At 43.8% G+C, this 19,111-nt stretch overlaps 1 protein-coding gene across 2 annotated transcripts in view; it reads left to right on the top strand.

Moving 5' to 3' along the window:
* Positions 1-19,111, top strand: part of LOC309553665 (solute carrier family 23 member 2-like) — a 419,408-nt gene that overhangs the window by 166,176 nt on the left and 234,121 nt on the right. For both annotated transcript variants that reach the window (XM_082254993.1, XM_082254994.1), the window contains exon 6: positions 12,546-12,663. In XM_082254993.1, coding sequence (XP_082111119.1) covers positions 12,546-12,663 — 118 coding nt within the window. The remainder of the gene's footprint in view (positions 1-12,545; positions 12,664-19,111) is intronic.

Raw genomic sequence — 19,111 nt, forward strand, 5'->3', positions numbered from 1 at the left:
CTAGACTCCCAGCAGCCTTCGGCGCCCTGCTCCCTGGGATTGACCAGGGCTGCATAAAGATTCATGTTGCCATCTGCATAGCTTCACACCCATGTTCCAGAGTATTCTCCACTCTCTGGAATACAGAGGAATCCATCAGACTAGCAGCAGCTAGTGAGAACACTGAACTGACCTAATTTATCAACTGCACTGGTTACAGTGAGCGCAACTAAATTTACCTAACATATAGGGGGGCGGGGGCTGCCCCTCAGTTGACAATTCCTATGCGGACGGTGGTGCGGGTGTGGGAACAGATGTTAGGGGCCACGGGGGAGGCTGGCACGATCTCGCCCTATACTCCTCTGTGGGGTAACCCCAGGTTGCCTCATTTTCGCTCCATTCCTGATCCGGCCATATGGGCGCAGTATGGAGTGACTATGATACAACACATAATGCCCTCGGGTTCTCTACTGACCTTCCAGGCCCTGCGGGATAGATTTCATCTCCCGTCACGTATGTTGTTTCGGTTTTTGCAACTTCGACATGCTGCCCAGGCTCAGTTTCCAACACCCCTTACACTTGCCCCCCATGTGGTGGAGAGATTTTTGACCACGCGCAATGCTGACAAACTACTGTCCTCTATCTACCTTAGACTTACGTGTGGTCGGCAGGCACATGAACCTCATCTGCTCCAGCTGTGGCGGCAGGATATTCCTACGCTGCTGGAGGACGATTGGGATCAATGTATTCCTCACTATATCCCCACGGTAATCTCGGCCAGGGATAGATTTATTCAATTGAAGTTTTTGCATAGGGCATACTACACCCCGCAACGATTGGCTAGGATATACAGCACCCACTCTGACGTATGCACTAAATGCCAGCAGGCGGTAGGCACCTTTCTTCATGTTACATGGGAATGCCGGCTCCTTCAGGACTATTGGAAGGGCGTTGTCTGTGAGCTCAGCGCGGTGCTGCAGGTGCCGGTGCCCTTAGACCCTAGGGTCCTCCTTTTGGGGATGGGGGAGCTGGTGACACAGGCTAAATACTCTAAGCTTCTGTTGTTTTTTTCTCTGCTTTTATGCCCGGAAGGCGTTGCTGATGAAATGGAAGGGTGCTGACCCCCCCACGGTTGCACAATGGAGGGCGTTGGTGGATGCGGCTCTGCCCCTCTACAAGCTGACCTATATGGGGCGTCAATGCCCTCAAAAATTTGGGAACATATGGGATGCTTGGATCGCAGCTAGACCTCTGCGGATCTAACCAAGTTATGTTGTTTATTGCTTCTAGGGCCCTGGTGGTGAGGTTGCTGCTGTGTGGCTGTGGGCCGTGGGGTGCTGTAGGGGCGCTTGTGTGTCTCTGCTCCCCCGCGGCTCGGCCTCCTGGAGCTCCCCTCGGCGCCTCCCCCTCCCGGGGGACCCGGGGTCTGGGGGACTGTGGACTATTGAGGTCCTGATGTTACTACTGTATTTCTGGATGAAGGCCAGTATCTATGTCTGTTCAATTACCATGTTATCACTACTGTGCATTTGCTCTCTTTGGATCGATTGTTATTATCGTTATTTTACTTCCTGTGTATCCATACCTTGTTGGCACTGTTAATTTATTATTTGTTTTATATCAATAAAACGTTTCTGTTAAAAAAAAAAAATGTACCTAACATAATAATTGCAGCCACGCTGGTTACAGTAGGGCAAGCTAAATGTGACTAATAAAAACACACACAGCACCACTGAACACAATGAGCCAGAACTAAATCTAACTAATCCAAGCACCTATCTAGGATAGTGCTACATTAAAATAGGCCTGCCACACACATACAGCATGGTTCAGCACTGTAGACCCATTAGCAGACACTCTTTAACCGGACATGTTACCTTTTGTCTTCAGAAGTGTTGCTAATCTGTGATGTGTCTGCATTACAGCCTATATGAACATAGGTGAATAAGCATTGTTTTTTAACCTGGAAGTTCTCGGCTTGTTCTTTGAAATTGTAGGTTAAAGTGTACAGTATGTTCAGATAAAACTTTGTTTTTACTTTTGGATAGAATGGAGACAATTAGAGACTCCTGGCAAGTTGTTATTGTTATTTAGGGATTCATTAGAGAGATTTCCTCTCATTTCCTTTCCTGGGGACAACAGTTTCATCAAACAGGAAGTGAGATAAAATATCCAACTCCAAAATAGATAGACATGAAATGCTTTTGTTAAGTAGAGTAGGTAAAGGTTAGAATCCTTGTCAGCTTTTTATTGCTGTCTGTGTCCCCGAAGCAGGTTTTCCCTCACTTCCTGCCTTGTGAAACCATTATCGCTGGAACAGTAAGTGAGAGGAAATCTCTCAAAGGCATGGGTAGCTTTAAAACTGGACAGGGGGTTCTAGTTCTGCTTTTAAACAAAACGAAAAAAAAAAAAAAAAAATTGGCTTTATAAAAACTGTAAAGCACAACTGAATTTTCAGTTTAGAGCCCTACTCTTATGGAGAAAATCAATCCACATCTGGTGGAAGGTGACGTGGCAAGTGACAACTCGCATCTGGTGGCAGGTGATGTGGCAAGTGACAATCTGCATCTGGTGGCAGGCAACGTGGCAAGTGACAAGCTGCATCTGGTGGCAGGTGACGTGGCAAGTGACAATTTGCATCTGGTGTCAGGTGATGTGGCAAGTGACTATCCACATCTGGTGGCAGGCGACGTGGCAAGTGACAATAGGCATCTGGTGGCAAATGAAAAGCTGCACCTGGTGGCAGATGACATGACATGTGACAAGTTGCATTTGGTGGCAGGCGACATGGCAAGTGACAATCCGCATCTGGTGGCAGGCGACATGGCAAGGGACAATCCGCATCTGGTGACAAGTGACAAGCTGCACCTGGTGGCAGGTGACATGACATGTGACAAGCTGCATTTGGTGGCAGGTGGCGTGGCAAGTGACAAACTGCATCTGAATGCAGGTGACTTAACCGCTTCCATACAGAGCAGTTAGACACCCTTCCTGCCCAGACCAATTTTCAGCTTTCAGCACTGTCACACTTTGAATGACAATTGCTCAGTCATGCTACACTGTAACCAAACAAAATTTTTATCATTTTTTTCACACAAATAGAGCTTTCTTTTGGTGGTATTTGATCACAACTGGGGTTTTTTTTTTCGTGATATATGCAAAAAAAGAGCAAAAATTTTGAAAAAAAAAACACTTTTTTAGTTTCAATTATGAAATTTTGCAAAAAATAAATTTTTCTTCATACATTTGGGCCAAAATGTATACTGCTACATGTTTCTGGTAAAATTAACCCAAATTAGTGTATATTATTTAGTCTGTGTGAAAGTTATTGAGTCTAGAAGCTATGGTACCAATTACTGAAAATTGATCACACCAGATGTACTGACTGCCTATCTCCTTTCTTGAGGCCCTGAAATGTCAGGACAGTACAAATACCGACCAAATGACCCCTTTTTGTAAAGTAGACAGTCCAAGGTATTTAGTAAGAGGCATGGTGAGTTTTTTGAAGTTGTAATTTTTTCCCACAATTCTTGGGAAAATGAAGAAAAAAAATGTTTTTTCTTTTTTTTCCCACAAAGTTGTCAATTTATAAGCTATTTCTAACACATAGCATTTACACAGCAAAAATTACACCCAAAAATACATTCTGCTACTCCTTCCGAGTATGGCGATACCACATGTGTGAGACTTTTACACAGCCTGGCCACAAAAAGAGACTCCACGTCCAAGAAGCACATTCAGGCGTTCTAGGAGCATAAATACACATAAAACTTTCTTACTACCTATCACACTTTTCAAGGCCCTAGAGCACCAATACAATGGAAAAGTCCACAAAATGACCCCATTTTGGAAAGCAAACACTCCAACGTATATTCTATGGGTCGTTTGAACATATCATTTTTTTCCACAGGATTTTTGAAAATGTGGGAAAAAAATGAAAACTTTTTTTTGTCAATTTATAGGATATTCCTAACACATAGCATGTACACAGCAAAAATGACACCCCAAAATACATTCTGCCACTCCTCCTGAGTATGGCAATACCACATGTGTGAGACTTTTTCACAGCCTAGCCATATAGAGGGGCCTAACATCCAAGGAGCATCATCATGCATCCTAGCCACTTGCCTAGGCCTATTTTTGACATTTGGTGTTTACAAGCTAAAATCAGTTGTTTTGCTAGAAAACTGCTTAGAACCCCCAAACATTATATATTTTTTTTTTAGCAGAGACCCTAGAGAATAAAATGGAGATTATTGCAATATTTTTTATCTCACCGTATTTGCGTAGCGGTCTTCCAAACGCAATTTTTTTGGAAAAAATTCACTTTTTTTAATTAAAAAATAAGAAACCAGTAAAGTTAGCCCAATTTTTTTCCATAATGTGAAAGATAATGTTACGCCGAGTAAATAGATACCCAACATGCCATGTTTCAAAATTGCGCACGCTCACGGAATGGTGACAAACTTTGGTACTTAAAAATCCCCATAGGCGACAATTTAAAAATTTCTACAGGTTGCCATCTTTGAGTTACAGAGGAGGTCTAGGGCTCAAATTATTCCCCTTGCTCTAACGATCGCGGCGATACCTCACATGTGTGGTTTGAACACCGTTTACATATGTGGGCGGGGTTTCTGTATGCATTCGCTTCTGCGCGCGAGCTAATGGGGACAGGGCGCTTTAATTTTTTTTTTTTTTTTTTTTTACTATTTATTTTATTTATTATTTTTTATTTTTACACCGTTTAAAAAAAAAAAAAAAATTGATCATTTTTATTTCTATTAAAAGAAATGTAAATATTCCTCGTAATAGAAATAGGCACGACAGGACCTCTTTTTTGTGAGATCTGGGGTCAAAAAGTCCTCAGATCTCACAAGTACGCTAAAAGATAGAAAAAAATAAAAAAATAAATAATTATAATATAAAATGAAAAAAAAAAAAAAGGACCTTTAAACCGGTTGCTAGGCAACAACATTTTCCGTAGCTCCGGTCCTCCAAGACCATAGAGTCAAGTGAGGGCAAGCTTGCCCTCACTCGACATCCTGTCTGTGAGGATTCGGGACCGGATCGTTTTCCCCGCTGCCGGCGGGTCCGGTAAGCGGGGAAAAGGACCGGAACGCGTCGGGAGGGGGGGGGGCGCCTCTTCCGCCATCCCGGAAGGGTGATCCCACGGCAAATCCGCCGCTGGGACCACCCTTATCGGAAAGCCAACCGTCCACCGTTTAAAAAAATACCAGGGTTATGGCAGCTATCTGCTGCCATAACACCGGTATTTAGGTTTAAACGGAGGACGTATATAAACCTTTTTGGACTTGGACATGGTGGCTGTATGAAGGGTGACAGGTACTCAGGTACTTTGTTGGGCAGGTGACAGGTACTCTGGTACTGATGAGCAGGTGGCAGGTACTCGGGTACTCCGATAGGCAGGTGACAGGTACTTGGGTACTCTGATGGGCAGGTGACAGGCAGGTGATAGGTACTGATGAGTAGTACTGATACTGATAGGTGATACTGTACTGATGGGTACTGATGATCAGTACTGATACGTGATAGGTACTGATGAGTACTGATGAGTAGTGATGGGTACTGATGAGCAGGCGGCAAGTACTTGGGTACTTCAGGCGTCAGGTACTCTGATGAGCAGGTGGAAGGTACTCGGGTACTCTGATGGGTAGGTGACAGGTACTCAGGTACTCTGATGACGGGTACTCCGTTGACAGGTACTCAAAGTACCCGAGTACCTGTCATCAGAGTACCCGAGTACCTGTCATCAGAGTACCCGAGTACCCGTCATCAGAGTACCCGAGTACCTGTCATCAGAGTACCCGAGTACCTGTCAGAGTACCCGAGTACCCGTCATCAGAGTACCCGAGTACCCGTCATCAGAGTACTCGAGTACCTGTCATCAGAGTACCCGAGTACCCGTCATCAGAGTACCTGAGTACCCGTCATCAGAGTACCCGAGTACCCGTCATCAGAGTACCCGAGTACCCGTCATCAGAGTACCCGAGTACCCGTCATCAGAGTACCCGAGTACCTGTCATCAGAGTACCCGAGTACCTGTCATCAGATTACCCGAGTACCCGTCATCAGAGTACCCGAGTACCCGTCAGAGTACCCGAGTACCTGTCATCAGAGTACCCGAGTACCTGTCATCAGAGTATCCGTCATCAGAGTACCTGTCATCAGAGTACCCGAATACCTGTCACCAGCCCATCAGAGTACCCAAGTACCTGTCATCTGAGTACCTGATGGGCTGGTGACAGGTAATCGGGTACTTTGATGGGCTAGTGACAGGTGCTCTTTATTGGGGGGGGGGGCAATCAGTGTGTTTAGGGTGCACTGTAGTTGGTAACTAGCTGTTACCACAATCTCCTCCTCACACAGGATCAGTGTGTGAGGAGGAGAACATGGTGACAGCTAGTTACCGTGTTCTCTGTTGACATTTGTGACCGGCTGTGATTGGACACAGCCGGTCACGTGGTAAAGAGCCAATTTCATTGGCTCTTTACCTAGATCGGGGATCGACTCTGTCCTGATGAGTAGGTGACAGGTACTCAGGTACTCTGATGACGGGTACTCCGTTGACAGGTACTCAAAGTACCCGAGTACCTGTCATCAGAGTACCCGAGTACCTGTCATCAGAGTACCCGAGTACCCGTCATCAGAGTACCCGAGTACCTGTCATCAGAGTACCCGAGTACCTGTCAGAGTACCCGAGTACCCGTCATCAGAGTACCCGAGTACCCGTCATCAGAGTACTCGAGTACCTGTCATCAGAGTACCCGTCATCAGAGTACCTGAGTACCCGTCATCAGAGTACCCGAGTACCCGTCATCAGAGTACCCGAGTACCCGTCATCAGAGTACCCGAGTACCTGTCATCAGAGTACCCGAGTACCTGTCATCAGAGTACCCGAGTACCTGTCATCAGAGTACCCGAGTACCTGTCATCAGATTACCCGAGTACCCGTCATCAGAGTACCCGAGTACCCGTCAGAGTACCCGAGTACCTGTCATCAGAGTACCCGAGTACCTGTCATCAGAGTATCCGTCATCAGAGTACCTGTCATCAGAGTACCCGAATACCTGTCACCAGCCCATCAGAGTACCCAAGTACCTGTCATCTGAGTACCTGATGGGCTGGTGACAGGTAATCGGGTACTTTGATGGGCTAGTGACAGGTGCTCTTTATTGGGGGGGGGGCAATCAGTGTGTTTAGGGTGCACTGTAGTTGATAACTAGCTGTTACCACAATCTCCTCCTCACACAGGATCAGTGTGTGAGGAGGAGAACATGGTGACAGCTAGTTACCGTGTTCTCTGTTGACATTTGTGACCGGCTGTGATTGGACACAGCCGGTCACGTGGTAAAGAGCCAATTTCATTGGCTCTTTACCTAGATCGGGGATCGACTCTGTCCGAGGGACGAGCCTCGTCCCCGATCGCTGCTCTGCGCGCCCCCGGGGGCGCGCATTGCAGAGAGAACGAGCGGCTCGTGCTGGAGCCGCTCATGTGATCGGCTGTGATTGACACAGCCGATCACGTGGTAAACAGCCAATTTCTATTGGCTGTTTACCTTGATCAGGGATGGGCTATGTCCGAGGGACGAGCCTCATCCCTGATCGCGCCGCTGCATCTGGTGGCAGGTGACGTGACAAGTTACAAGCTGCATCTGCTAGCAGGTGACGCGGCAAGGGACAAGTTGCATCTGAAGGCGGGTGATGTAACAAGCGACTAGCTGCATCTGGTGGCAGGTTACGTGACAAGTGACAAGCTGCATCTGGTGGCAGGCAATGTGGCAAGTGACAGACAAGCTGCATCTGAAGGCAGGTGACGTGGCAAGCTGCATCTGGTGGCAGGTGATGAGGCAAGTGACAAGCTGCTTCTGGTGGCAGGCAACGTGGCAAGTGACAAGCTGTGTCTGGTGGCAGGTGATGGTGGCGAGTGACACAATCAGCGCTCCCACTGATTCTGCATAATGGTGAATTAAACTATTTAATTTTATATTACAAAGTAATAATAGAAATAATGTGCTTTAATTATCCTGACACCATATCAACCATGGCGCCGTGATTATTGAAGCGCCAACACCAGTCATTACCTGATGAATTGCCTGCAAAAAAATGCAACCCCCCCAGGCCTTGGCATAATTTTCTTCCCCGCAGCCGGTCCCTGGTGCCAAAAAGGCTGGGGACCACTGCTGTATTGTATATGATAGGTAGACATGCAACTGCTGGCTGAAGCACCTTAGAGTGAAGAAGTCAGTAAGCCTGTCGCATAGATAGAGGGAGCCTGGCAGAGCAAGGTCATCAGTACAGCCCTTTCTTCTAGACCTCCCCTACTCCCTAACTCTTGCAGTATGGGTTGCCCCACTGCAAGGGTATTTTTTCTCCTTATGCTTTATGCCACACATCACCCACTCTTCTAACCACTTGAAGACCAAGCCCTTTCTGACACTTTTTGTTTACATGAAAAAAAAACTTTTTTCTCTAGAAAATTACTTTAACCCCCCATACATTATATATATTTTTTTTAAAGCAGAGGACCTACAGATTAAAATGGTGGGTGCTGCATTTTTTTTTTTCACACACAGTATTTTCGCAGTATTTTTCCGAATGCAATTTCTTTTGAATTTTAATGCACAAAAACACACTATATTGCCAACATGTTCAGTATTATATAAAAGATGATCTTATGCCGAGTACATTGATACCAAACACAACATGCTTTAAAAACGCGCACGCCCGTGCAGCGGCGACAAACTATGTACATTTTGAAAAGCCTTTACAGGTTACCACTTTAGATTTACAAAGCAGGTCTACTGCTAGAATTACTGCCCTCGATCTGGCATTCCCAGTGATACCTCATATGCATGGTGCAATTGCTGTTTACATATGACACAGGACCAATGCTTGTGTTCGCCCGCGAGCACGGGTGGTTTTTAAGCATTTGCTTCTCTGTCCAAAATGGCAAAAACTTTTAGTTTTTGATTTACTTTAAATCATCCATAAACAATTTAGGTACATCAAAATAAAAGGGGTGCAACATCTTACATCATTTCCTTTAGAAGCAGCCACAGTCTGTGTGGAAAGTCTGCCCTCTGCCAGCATGTTGTAGCAAAGGATCCTTGCTTTCTGTATGGAAGCAATGGTCTCTCTGTTGAGGTTTAACATAATGAGTTAGACCCATATAGCTGTCCAATTACCAGGGGTCCTGAGACTTGTGATATATTTATATTTATAGGTCCAATTTAGAAGGGGGTATGTTAGACCTGTGCAGAGACCACTCTATATTCATAGAAGGATCCTTCTCTACAGGATGCTGCAGAAAACTGGCTATTCCACTGAGTATTTTTGAAAGAAAACTGCAAGACTTTGTGCACCTTTGTGTGGCTGCAATGTATTTACTTGATTTAAACTGATAGTTCAGTTGGGTTTTAACAGTTTTAGTCAAAACAAATTTAAAATGCTGAGTAGTTACTTGTAATTAAGTTTTGCATACAGAAATTGTTGTGGAAATACATACAGCATGTGCATGGTCCATGTGATGAGACACTGATGTGCAACGCAGTCCAAATATTTGAGCTTACCAGTGTCCCTAGATATTATTATAAATTCTTAGCAATTATCTCCATTGAACCTTCCTCTATGGGTTTCAGTGTTTAGTATACACCCTGCTGCACGCAATGCCTGGGAAACATGATCGCATGATGCAAATGGTTTCCAAATATTGCATTCACACATGTAGGGAGGCACTGTAAAAGTAGAGGCTCGGAGAGTTAAATGGACGAAGCAGCTGCCTATGCTATAGAAGCTGGAATCTCCAGGAAGGAGCACCACAGTGCAAAAATTAAGACCAGATAGAACAGTGAGAGGGAGTACAAAGGAAATACATTATTTTTTTAATTCTCACATCTTGCTCACAGACGAGTCCCTTTCTTATATTAGTATATGAGCTTAATATTACAATTTTTATACATTAACATGCAACATTTGATCCCTTCTAAAAACACTAACTTAAAGATAGCATTCTTTTATTTATACATCGTTTACTCTGCCTGCAGAATAGGTAATAAAATGTGCCTTATAAGATGGCAAAGAGCTAACAAAGTCTAAAGGGGAGCCTTTAAAAATTAACAATAGTGCTCCTCGTTAAAAAGAAAAAAAAAAGGATTCAGATTCCTAAAGAAGGAAAGGCCAAACCTACTCTCGTAATTAAAAGCAACAATTTCTCCAAACACTGGAAAGGAGGAGGAACAACACCAATGTGACCTAAGTTCAAGAACAAACACAAAACGACTTTGATTCTTTGTGGATTGTGTGGTGTTATTTATTTGACATACATAAATATAGATAAGAGGGAGACAAGGCACCAGAATTTATCATGATCACAGACACCCCCAGCACAATTTCCAGACAGCTGTCAAAATGAGGCCAATATTCAAGAAGAAATTCGTAACTTCAGCAGCTTCAGGGTAGAAAGAAGCACATGGAAACTTTGGAGGGAAGACTTCATCTATGCAATCCCCCAAAAATACACTATATTACCAAAAGTATTGGGACGCCTGCCTTTACACGCCAATAAACTTTAATGGCATCCATGTCTTAGTCTGTAGGGTTTAATATTGAGTTGGCCCAGTTGGCCCAGCTATAACAGCTTCAACTGATCTGGGAAGACTGTCGTCCAGAAGCGCATTTGTGAGGTTAGGCACTGATTTTGGAAAGAAGGCCTGGCTCGCAGTCTGCACTCTAATTCATCCCAAAGGTGTTCTATTGGGTTGACCTGGGCTCTATGCAGGCCAGTCAAGTTCTTCCACCCCAAACTCACTCAGCCATGTCTTTTTGGGCCTTGCTTTGTGCAATGGTCACATCATTTTGTGGAGGGGGGATTGTGGTGTGGGGTTTGTTTTTCAGGGGTTGGGGTTGGGCTTGGCCCCTTAGTTCCAGTAAAAGGGAACTCTTAAGGCGTCAACATACCAAGACATTTTGGACAATTTCATGCTCCCAACTTTGTGGGAACAGTTTGGGGTTGGCCCTTCCTGTTCAAACATGGCTGCACACCAGTACCTCTATAGGTAAATTTGTTCTGGTGATAACTGTCTAAGAAGGGGATACCTCCTGACTTTGTAGACATCTCCTCTTACTTCCTGCTTTGTTTCTAGGACAAAAAGTGAAGGAAAATCTCTTTGACTGGACAGAGACCTGACAGGGATCTTAACCATTCTCTACTCTATTCAAACTAGAAAACACATTTTCTAGGGTACTATGACCACAGCATACACTTTCATTTTTATACCATCAGCATTGTGATAGCATTACAAACAACAATTATTTTTTGACAATCCAACATTCTAAGGACCACATATACCATGGTACCTAGCTGTTTGCCTCTTGAAACCCATCCTCTGAGCACCTCTGTAGTTCAATAGGCAGGTTCTATGAAATGTGTGACACAACAGTGTCTACTCACAGGGTGTAAGCGGGTTTACAAACTTCAAGATTGCTCAGATTAATAGGAGCAGGCTGAAAATAACTGAAATACAATGTGTAAATGAATATATGATTTTACAATTTGACCTTAGATATTTATTAATAAATGTAAGTTTTGATGAACAGCTTAAAAAAAATCTTGGTTTCTAAGTCTTGAATAGAGTGAGAGGGGGTTAGACCCCTTTTCAGTGTTTAGCAAGGACTGAAAGTGAGGGAACATCTAAAAGCTGCTATACACTCTACATAGGTGATTAGGTGAACAGTTACTCAATCGTTTGTCTTATTGCACTTTTTTACTAAAAGCCTGTATGAGTATTCCAAATAAAGAAAGCTGGATAATATTCAAGATAAAAAAAAAGAAACAAAAGGAAATCTGTGACGTAAAAGTTTCACAGCCAACAATGAACTGCTTCCCAATTGCACTTAAAATTTGTTAAGCACCGTATTTAACCACACCCCCTTTAAGCCAAGCACAATATTTAGCACAATTTAAACCACGCCCACCTCCTGTCACTGCTTAGCGCTGCATTTTCGTCTTTCTCAATGCCTAGGGCCCACTTTTGATCTTGAACACGGGCCCAATGATTTCATCATACGGCCCTGTTCCCAATAACATCTGTCAAAGTTGGCATTCCTCTCACCTTAGGGAGACTTTCTCCTATGTCATGTTGTGTCTTCAAAACAGGAAGCGAGGGGGAATTTTCTTGGTAACGCCACAGACAGCAATTACAGACAGAGGTTCTAATCCTTCTCCACTATGCCAAAAATTAAAAAAGGGGTGTCTGAGGTTCCACATGGAGTAAAGACCTTGGCAACACAATACAGTTGTAATAAGTGTATCCTATTAAGCTTATCAACAGTTATGTAATACAGAAGCCATCCTATTTATAGTTAGCTTTATCATGGTGGATCGATCTATCTACTACACAGTAGTTGCCAAAATAATGTCAAATGTCTGTGATATTTAACTTGTTAAGAAACCGGAAACGTATTTTCATATGCAACTTTACTTGGAAGTTCTGGGAAACCTAGATAAAAAGGAATAACAAAAAATGCAAACTTTTTTTTTATTTCAGAACAATTGCTTTAATCATCATCTTCTCCCAGTATCTAAGGAATATAGAAATGCCACTAATCTCCTATAGCAAAGGAAAATGGAAAATCAGCACATATCCTGTTTTCAAGCTATTCCCAGTAAGTCAAACAAAATAAATCTAACATTTATAATAAAGTAAATCATGTGGAACACATTTAAGATAAGTGAATAATGAATGAACACCAAATGGATCCAATTATCAATAACATGAAGAATACAGAGTTTAAGCACAAACATTTTGTTTTATTAAATTATATTTGACTCTTTGGGGTTGATTTACTAAAACTGGAAAGTGCAAAATCTGATGCAGCTCTGCACAGAAACCAATCAGCTTTTTTTTTTTTTTTTTGTCAATGCTTAATTGGACAAGCCTAAAGTGTTACCAAACAAACAACAGTAAAATCAGTGTGTATATGCAGTAAAACATGCTTGTTATACTCACTGTGGAATCTAAGGGGTTAATCCTGTGCATTATGTAAAAAGGCTGCATGATCCTGTATGCACAGATCACCCTCTTTTTCCACTGACTCTAGAACATGTTTGGATAAGACAGATCACTTGGAGTCAGGCTGCACATGCACAGTTAGGTGTGTATTGCTAGAGTTTTATTTTTCTTGGGAGAGTGCATGTGATCAGCACAGGGCCAATCAGCACTGTCCAGACAGAAGGTCAGGGGTTCTGAATCCTGATCGTACAGCTCAGTGCAGTATGAAAACTCCTCCTACAAGCTTTACCAGGAACTGATAGAAGTCACAAGACAGCTATATACTGCTGATGAGAAAAGTTATTTAGCAGTTTATGTTTACTAAAACTATTGCATTTCCATGTTCTGTGTACTGTGGGAGACCAGATATAGTGAATGAAGGGTCCTGGGTTTAGTAACACTTTAGGTTAGAAGCTGATTGGCTGGCATGCACAGTTGCACCAGTTTTGGCACTCTCCAGTTTTAGTAAATGAACCCCTTTATTCCATAGATTTGACAGTATTACTAAATTAACGGAAAAATTGAGGAGTTCTGTGTTCATGTTAGCTATGTAATGACAGTAATGTTGGCCATAGGCCATAAATAAATGTATCTACTTCTTTGAAAATAAGGGGGTTCCTGTGATTTTATGACCTAATTCGTGGTTACTATAACATTTTTTATTACTTGACACTCTAATGAAGAAGAATAGTGCTTATATTTACAAAATATTGAACGTAAATTACATCATAGTCCGCAGTGTCCATTGGCAATCAGTATTCCTATGGGATCTCGCTAACGGGTTTAGAGGGGAGCATGAATTTTTTTGAGTGCACTGGTTGATGGTTTTACTGGTTAACAAATAGTGGATCTGCAGTGAATATATACTCTTTAGTAGTACAATGTAGGTTTCATATTGAGTTCAGGCAACTTGATCGTTAGTTGCTATCTCTATTCACAGCTGCTTTATTAGAGTCGATTCCCAGATCCCCTATTTTCAAGTGTGAAAGCCCAGTCTTAAGCTGGCCATACATTAACTGTTTTTAACTAACAATTGTGCGGTTGTGCGACACTGTACCCAAATACAATTGATGTCCTTTGGTATTTGATCACCTCTGCATTTTTTAGATTTTGCGCTATAAACAAATAAAGGGCGACAATTTTGAAAAAAAAAAAGCCACAATATTTTTATCTTTCTTCTATGAAACATTCCCAATAAAAAAATGTTAAAAATCTATTTTTTTTTTTATCAGTTTAGGCCAATTTGTATTCCGCTACATATTTTTGGTAAAAAAAAAAATCCCAAAAAGCGTTTACATTAATTGGTTTGCGCAAAAGTTAAAGCGTTTACAAACTACGGGATATATTTTTGGACTTTTTATTTATTTTTTTTGTTTTCATAAGTATTGGCGGCGATCATCAGGACTGCGACATTGCGGCGGACAGATCAAACCCCTAACTGACATTTTTGACACTTTTTGGGGACCAGTGACATTAATACAGTAATCAGTGCTAAATAATGTGCACTGTTACTGAATAAATGACACTGGCAGGGAAGGGGCTAATTACTGGTGGTGATCAAGGAGTTAAATGTATGCCTAAAGTGCTTGCTAACTGTGGGGGTGGGCTCTGTGACAGGCACACAGAGATCGGTGTTTCAGCTTAGCTGAGACACACAATCTCATTGCGCCTGTCTAACAGAAGAGCCGCCTGCCTTGTTTATATAGGCAGGCGGCTCTCCTGTCAGTTTCTCTGAAGATCGCGGGAGGCCGGCAACGATCGAGTCCGCTCCTCCCGTGTCCTGGCTTCCGCTGTGTCTAATCACCGAGACCGCATACACATAATCACATAGATCTACATGAGCCGCCCTGCCAAAGTAAATCTACGTGGAGCGGTCGGCAAGTGGTTAAATAATTTTCTTATTCAATTTCCTTCAAATATGTAGCGCATAGGCCTGCCTGATTGAAAGTGTTTAGGTTTTAGTTAGGTTAGGTCATAATATATTTTTATATATTTAAGGTTAGGTCCTATTATATGATTTTAGTAAATCTCAAGAAAAAATGTATAATGTATAGCCAGCCTTATAAATAGTGTTGAGCGAACACGGACTGTATTATTCGTGTTCGTACCGAATAATTGGATTTTTTTTACCCGAACACGGACACGGACACTTTACTGTATGTTCGGGTAAAAATCCGTGTTCGGTCGTTTTATTTCCGGGTTTTGCATGCTTTGGCGCTCTTTTCATGGCGGGCTTTCAACAGCCAATCAACAATCGTTTAACTGGTGTGCCTTAAGCCATCCCAGCCATGCCTGCAAATGTCTTAGTAGCTGTGATTGGCCGTCTGAAGCATGTGACCAAGTCTTTATAAGTTCGAGGCAGCCGCCGCAGCAGCGTCATTCTGCTGCTTAGCTAAGGGACAGAGCACACATCAATGTGCTGGCTGCTGATTAGGGAAAGATAGGCAGGAAAAAACCATTTGTGTCCGGATAGAATTGAGGGACAGGTCGGAGTGTTTAGGCAGGGCGAGTTGTAGGCATTTTAGGGATAGAGTCTGCTGAATTATAGGGTCAGTGTCTTCTACAAACTACAATCGATATTGCTGTGTGGGGGGTGGGGTGAATCTGCACTCAATCCTGATCTACGATCTCTTCTCAATCCTGTTAGGGACAGAGTCTGCTGAATTTTAGGGAAACTGTGTTCTACAAACTACAATCGATATTGCTGTGTGGTGTGGGATTGGAGATAGGCAGGTGTCAGTGATCCACATCCATTTTTCTGTGTGTGAGCTGCAGTGAACACAATCTTTTTGGGCTGCAGTGAACACAATCTTTTTGGGCTGCAGTGAACACAATCTTTTTGGGCTGCAGTGAACACAATCTTTTTGGGGTGCAGTGAACAAAATCTTTTTGGGGTGCAGTGAACACAATCCTTTTTGGTGTGCAGTGAACACAATCCTTTTTGGTGTGCAGTGAACACAATCTTTGTGGGGTGCAGTGAACAAAATCCTTTGTGGGGTGCAGTGAACACAATCTTTTTGGGGTGCAGTGAACAAAATCCTTTTTGGGGTGCAGTGAACAACATCCTTTTTGGGGTGCAGTGAACACAATCTTTTTGGGGTGCAGTGAACAAAATCCTTTGTGGGGTGCAGTGAACACAATCTTTTTGGGGTGCAGTGAACACAATCTTTTTGGGGTGGAGTGAACAACATCCTTTTTGGGGTGCAGTGAACAAAATCCTTTTTGGGGTGCAGTGAACAAAATCATTTTTGGGGTGCAGTGAACACAATCTTTTTGGGGTGCAGTGAACACAATCTTTGTGGGGTGCAGTGAACACAATCTTTTTGGGGTGGAGTGAACAACATCCTTTTTGGGGTGCAGTGAACAACATCCTTTTTGGGGTGCAGTGAACACAATCTTTTTGGGGTGCAGTGAACACAATCTTTGTGGGGTACAGTGAACAGAATCTTTGTGGGGTGCAGTGAACACAATCTTTGGGGGGTACAGTGAACACAATCTTTTTGGGGTGCAGTGAACACAATCTTTGTGGGGTGCAGTGAACACAATCTTTTTGGGGTGGAGTGAACAAAATCATTTTTGGGGTGCAGTGAACAACATCCTTTTTGGGGTGCAGTGATCAAAATCCTTTTTGGGGTGCAGTGAACACAATCTTTTTGGGGTGCAGTGAACAAAATCCTTTGTGGGGTGCAGTGAACAGAATCTTTGTGGGGTGCAGTGAACACAATCTTTGGGGGGGTACAGTGAACACAATCGTTTGGGGTGCAGTGAACACAATCTGTGTGGGGTACAGTGAACAGAATCTTTGTGGGGTGCAGTGAACACAATCTTTGGGGGGTACAGTGAACACAATCTTTTTGGGGTGCAGTGAACACAATCTTTGGGGGGTACAGTGAACACAATCTTTTTGGGGTGCAGTGAACACAATCTTTGTGGGGTGCAGTGAACACAATCTTTGGGGGGGTACAGTGAACACAATCTTTTTGGGGTGCAGTGAACAACATCCTTTTAGGGTGCAGTGAACACAATCTTTGTGGGGTACAGTGAACAGAATCTTTGTGGGGTGCAGTGAACACAATCTTTGGGGGGTACAGTGAACACAATCTTTGTGAGGTGCAGTGAACACAATCTTTGTGGGGTGCAGTGAACACAATCATTGTGGGGTGCAGTGAACTCAATCTTTGTGGGGTACAGTGAACACAATCTCATACTTCTGAAGATTTGAGGGTGCTGCCTGTTCCATACTCCCCCTACTCCTCATCTAGCCTTTTAGGGGTACAAACAATAGTAATTGGGGCCTAGTGTGGTTGTGTACGTGTGATATACATACACTTTTTTTGGATCATATTTTCTATTCCGCTATTTAATCAAAAACCTTTGGGGATCAGTTAAATTGGGGGATAGTCTGTGTTGGTACGTGTGAGAGAGATCCACCTTTCCAAGTTGTTGGGGTTCATCTCATACTTCTGAAGGTTTGAGGGTGCTGCCTGTTCCATACCCCCCCTACTCCTCATCTAGCCTTTTAGGGGTACAAACAATAGTAATTGGGGCCTAGTGTGGTTGTGTACGTGTGATATACATACACTTTTTTTGGATCATATTTTCTATTCCGCTATTTAATCAAAAACCTTTGGGGATCAGTTAAATTGGGGGATAGTCTGTGTTGGTACGTGTGAGAGAGATCCACCTTTCCAAGTTGGTGGGGTTCATCTCATACTTCTGAAGGTTTGAGGGTGCTGCCTGTTCCATACCCCCCCTACTCCTCATCTAGCCTTTTAGGGGTACAAACAATAGTAATTGGGGCCTAGTGTGGTTGTGTACGTGTGATATACATACACTTTTTTTGGATCATATTTTCTATTCCGCTATTTAATCAAAAACCTTTGGGGATCAGTTAAATTGGGGGATAGTCTGTGTTGGTACGTGTGAGAGAGATCCACCTTTCCAAGTTGTTGGGGTTCATCTCATACTTCTGAAGGTTTGAGGGTGCTGCCTGTTCCATACTCCCCCTACTCCTCATCTAGCCTTTTAGGGGTACAAACAATAGTAATTGGGGCCCAGTGTGGTTGTGTACGTGTGATATACATACACTTTTTTTGGATCATATTTTCTATTCCGCTATTTAATTTAACTGGGCCTCCATGCGAGACCTGTGTGCCTTGTTGCGCTGTTTTGAGTACTCCACCAACATGGCCAGTGGCAATGACGCCGTTCTCAGCTTAACTATCCCACTTCTATGCCTCCTTGAAAAAACAATTCGGGCGATGATGGAAGAGGATGTGGCACAGGATGAGGAGGAGGAGGAGGATGAAGAGGTAACATTTCCAAGGCTTTCAGGGCAGTCATTCGCAAGGGGCTCCGAGGGTGGGTTCCTGCACACGCAAACGCCAGGGACGCAATTGTCCAGCAGGGGCACAGTTCTGGAGGATGAGGAGGATGAGGAGGAGGAGGAGCTGGAGGAGGAGATGGAACCATGTTCACAGCAGGGTGGCACCCAGGCCAGCTCATGGCCATCACTGGTGCGTGGCTGGGGGGATACAGAGGACACGGACGATACACCTCCCACAGAGGACAGCCTTTCGTTGCCTCTGGGCAGCCTGGCACACATGAGCGATTACATGCTGCAGTGTCTCCACAACGACCGCCGAGTTGCCCACATTCTAACTTGTGCTGATTACTGGGTGGCCACGCTGCTGGATCCCCGTTACAAGGACAACGTACCGTCCTTAATTCACTCACTGGAGCGCGATCGCAAGATGCGCGAGTACAAGCGCACGCTGGTAGACGCCATGCTGCTGGCATTCCCATCTGACAGCGGGGCCACAGTGGAAGCACAAGGCAGAGGAGGAGGAGGAGGAGGTCGCCAACGCAACCAGGGCACCGCCAGCACCTCAGAAGGCAGGGTTAGCATGGCCGAAATGTAGAAAAGCTTTGTCAGCACGCCACAACAAACAGCAGCACCAGCAGCTCAGATGGAACGTCTTAGCAGGAGGCAGCATTTTACCAACATGGTGGAGCAGTATGTGTGCACACGCCTACATGTAGTGAATGACGGGTCTGCCCCC

This window comes from Pelophylax lessonae (assembly GCF_965119305.1).
Source record: "Pelophylax lessonae genome assembly, chromosome: 4".
NCBI lineage: Eukaryota > Metazoa > Chordata > Amphibia > Anura > Ranidae > Pelophylax > Pelophylax lessonae.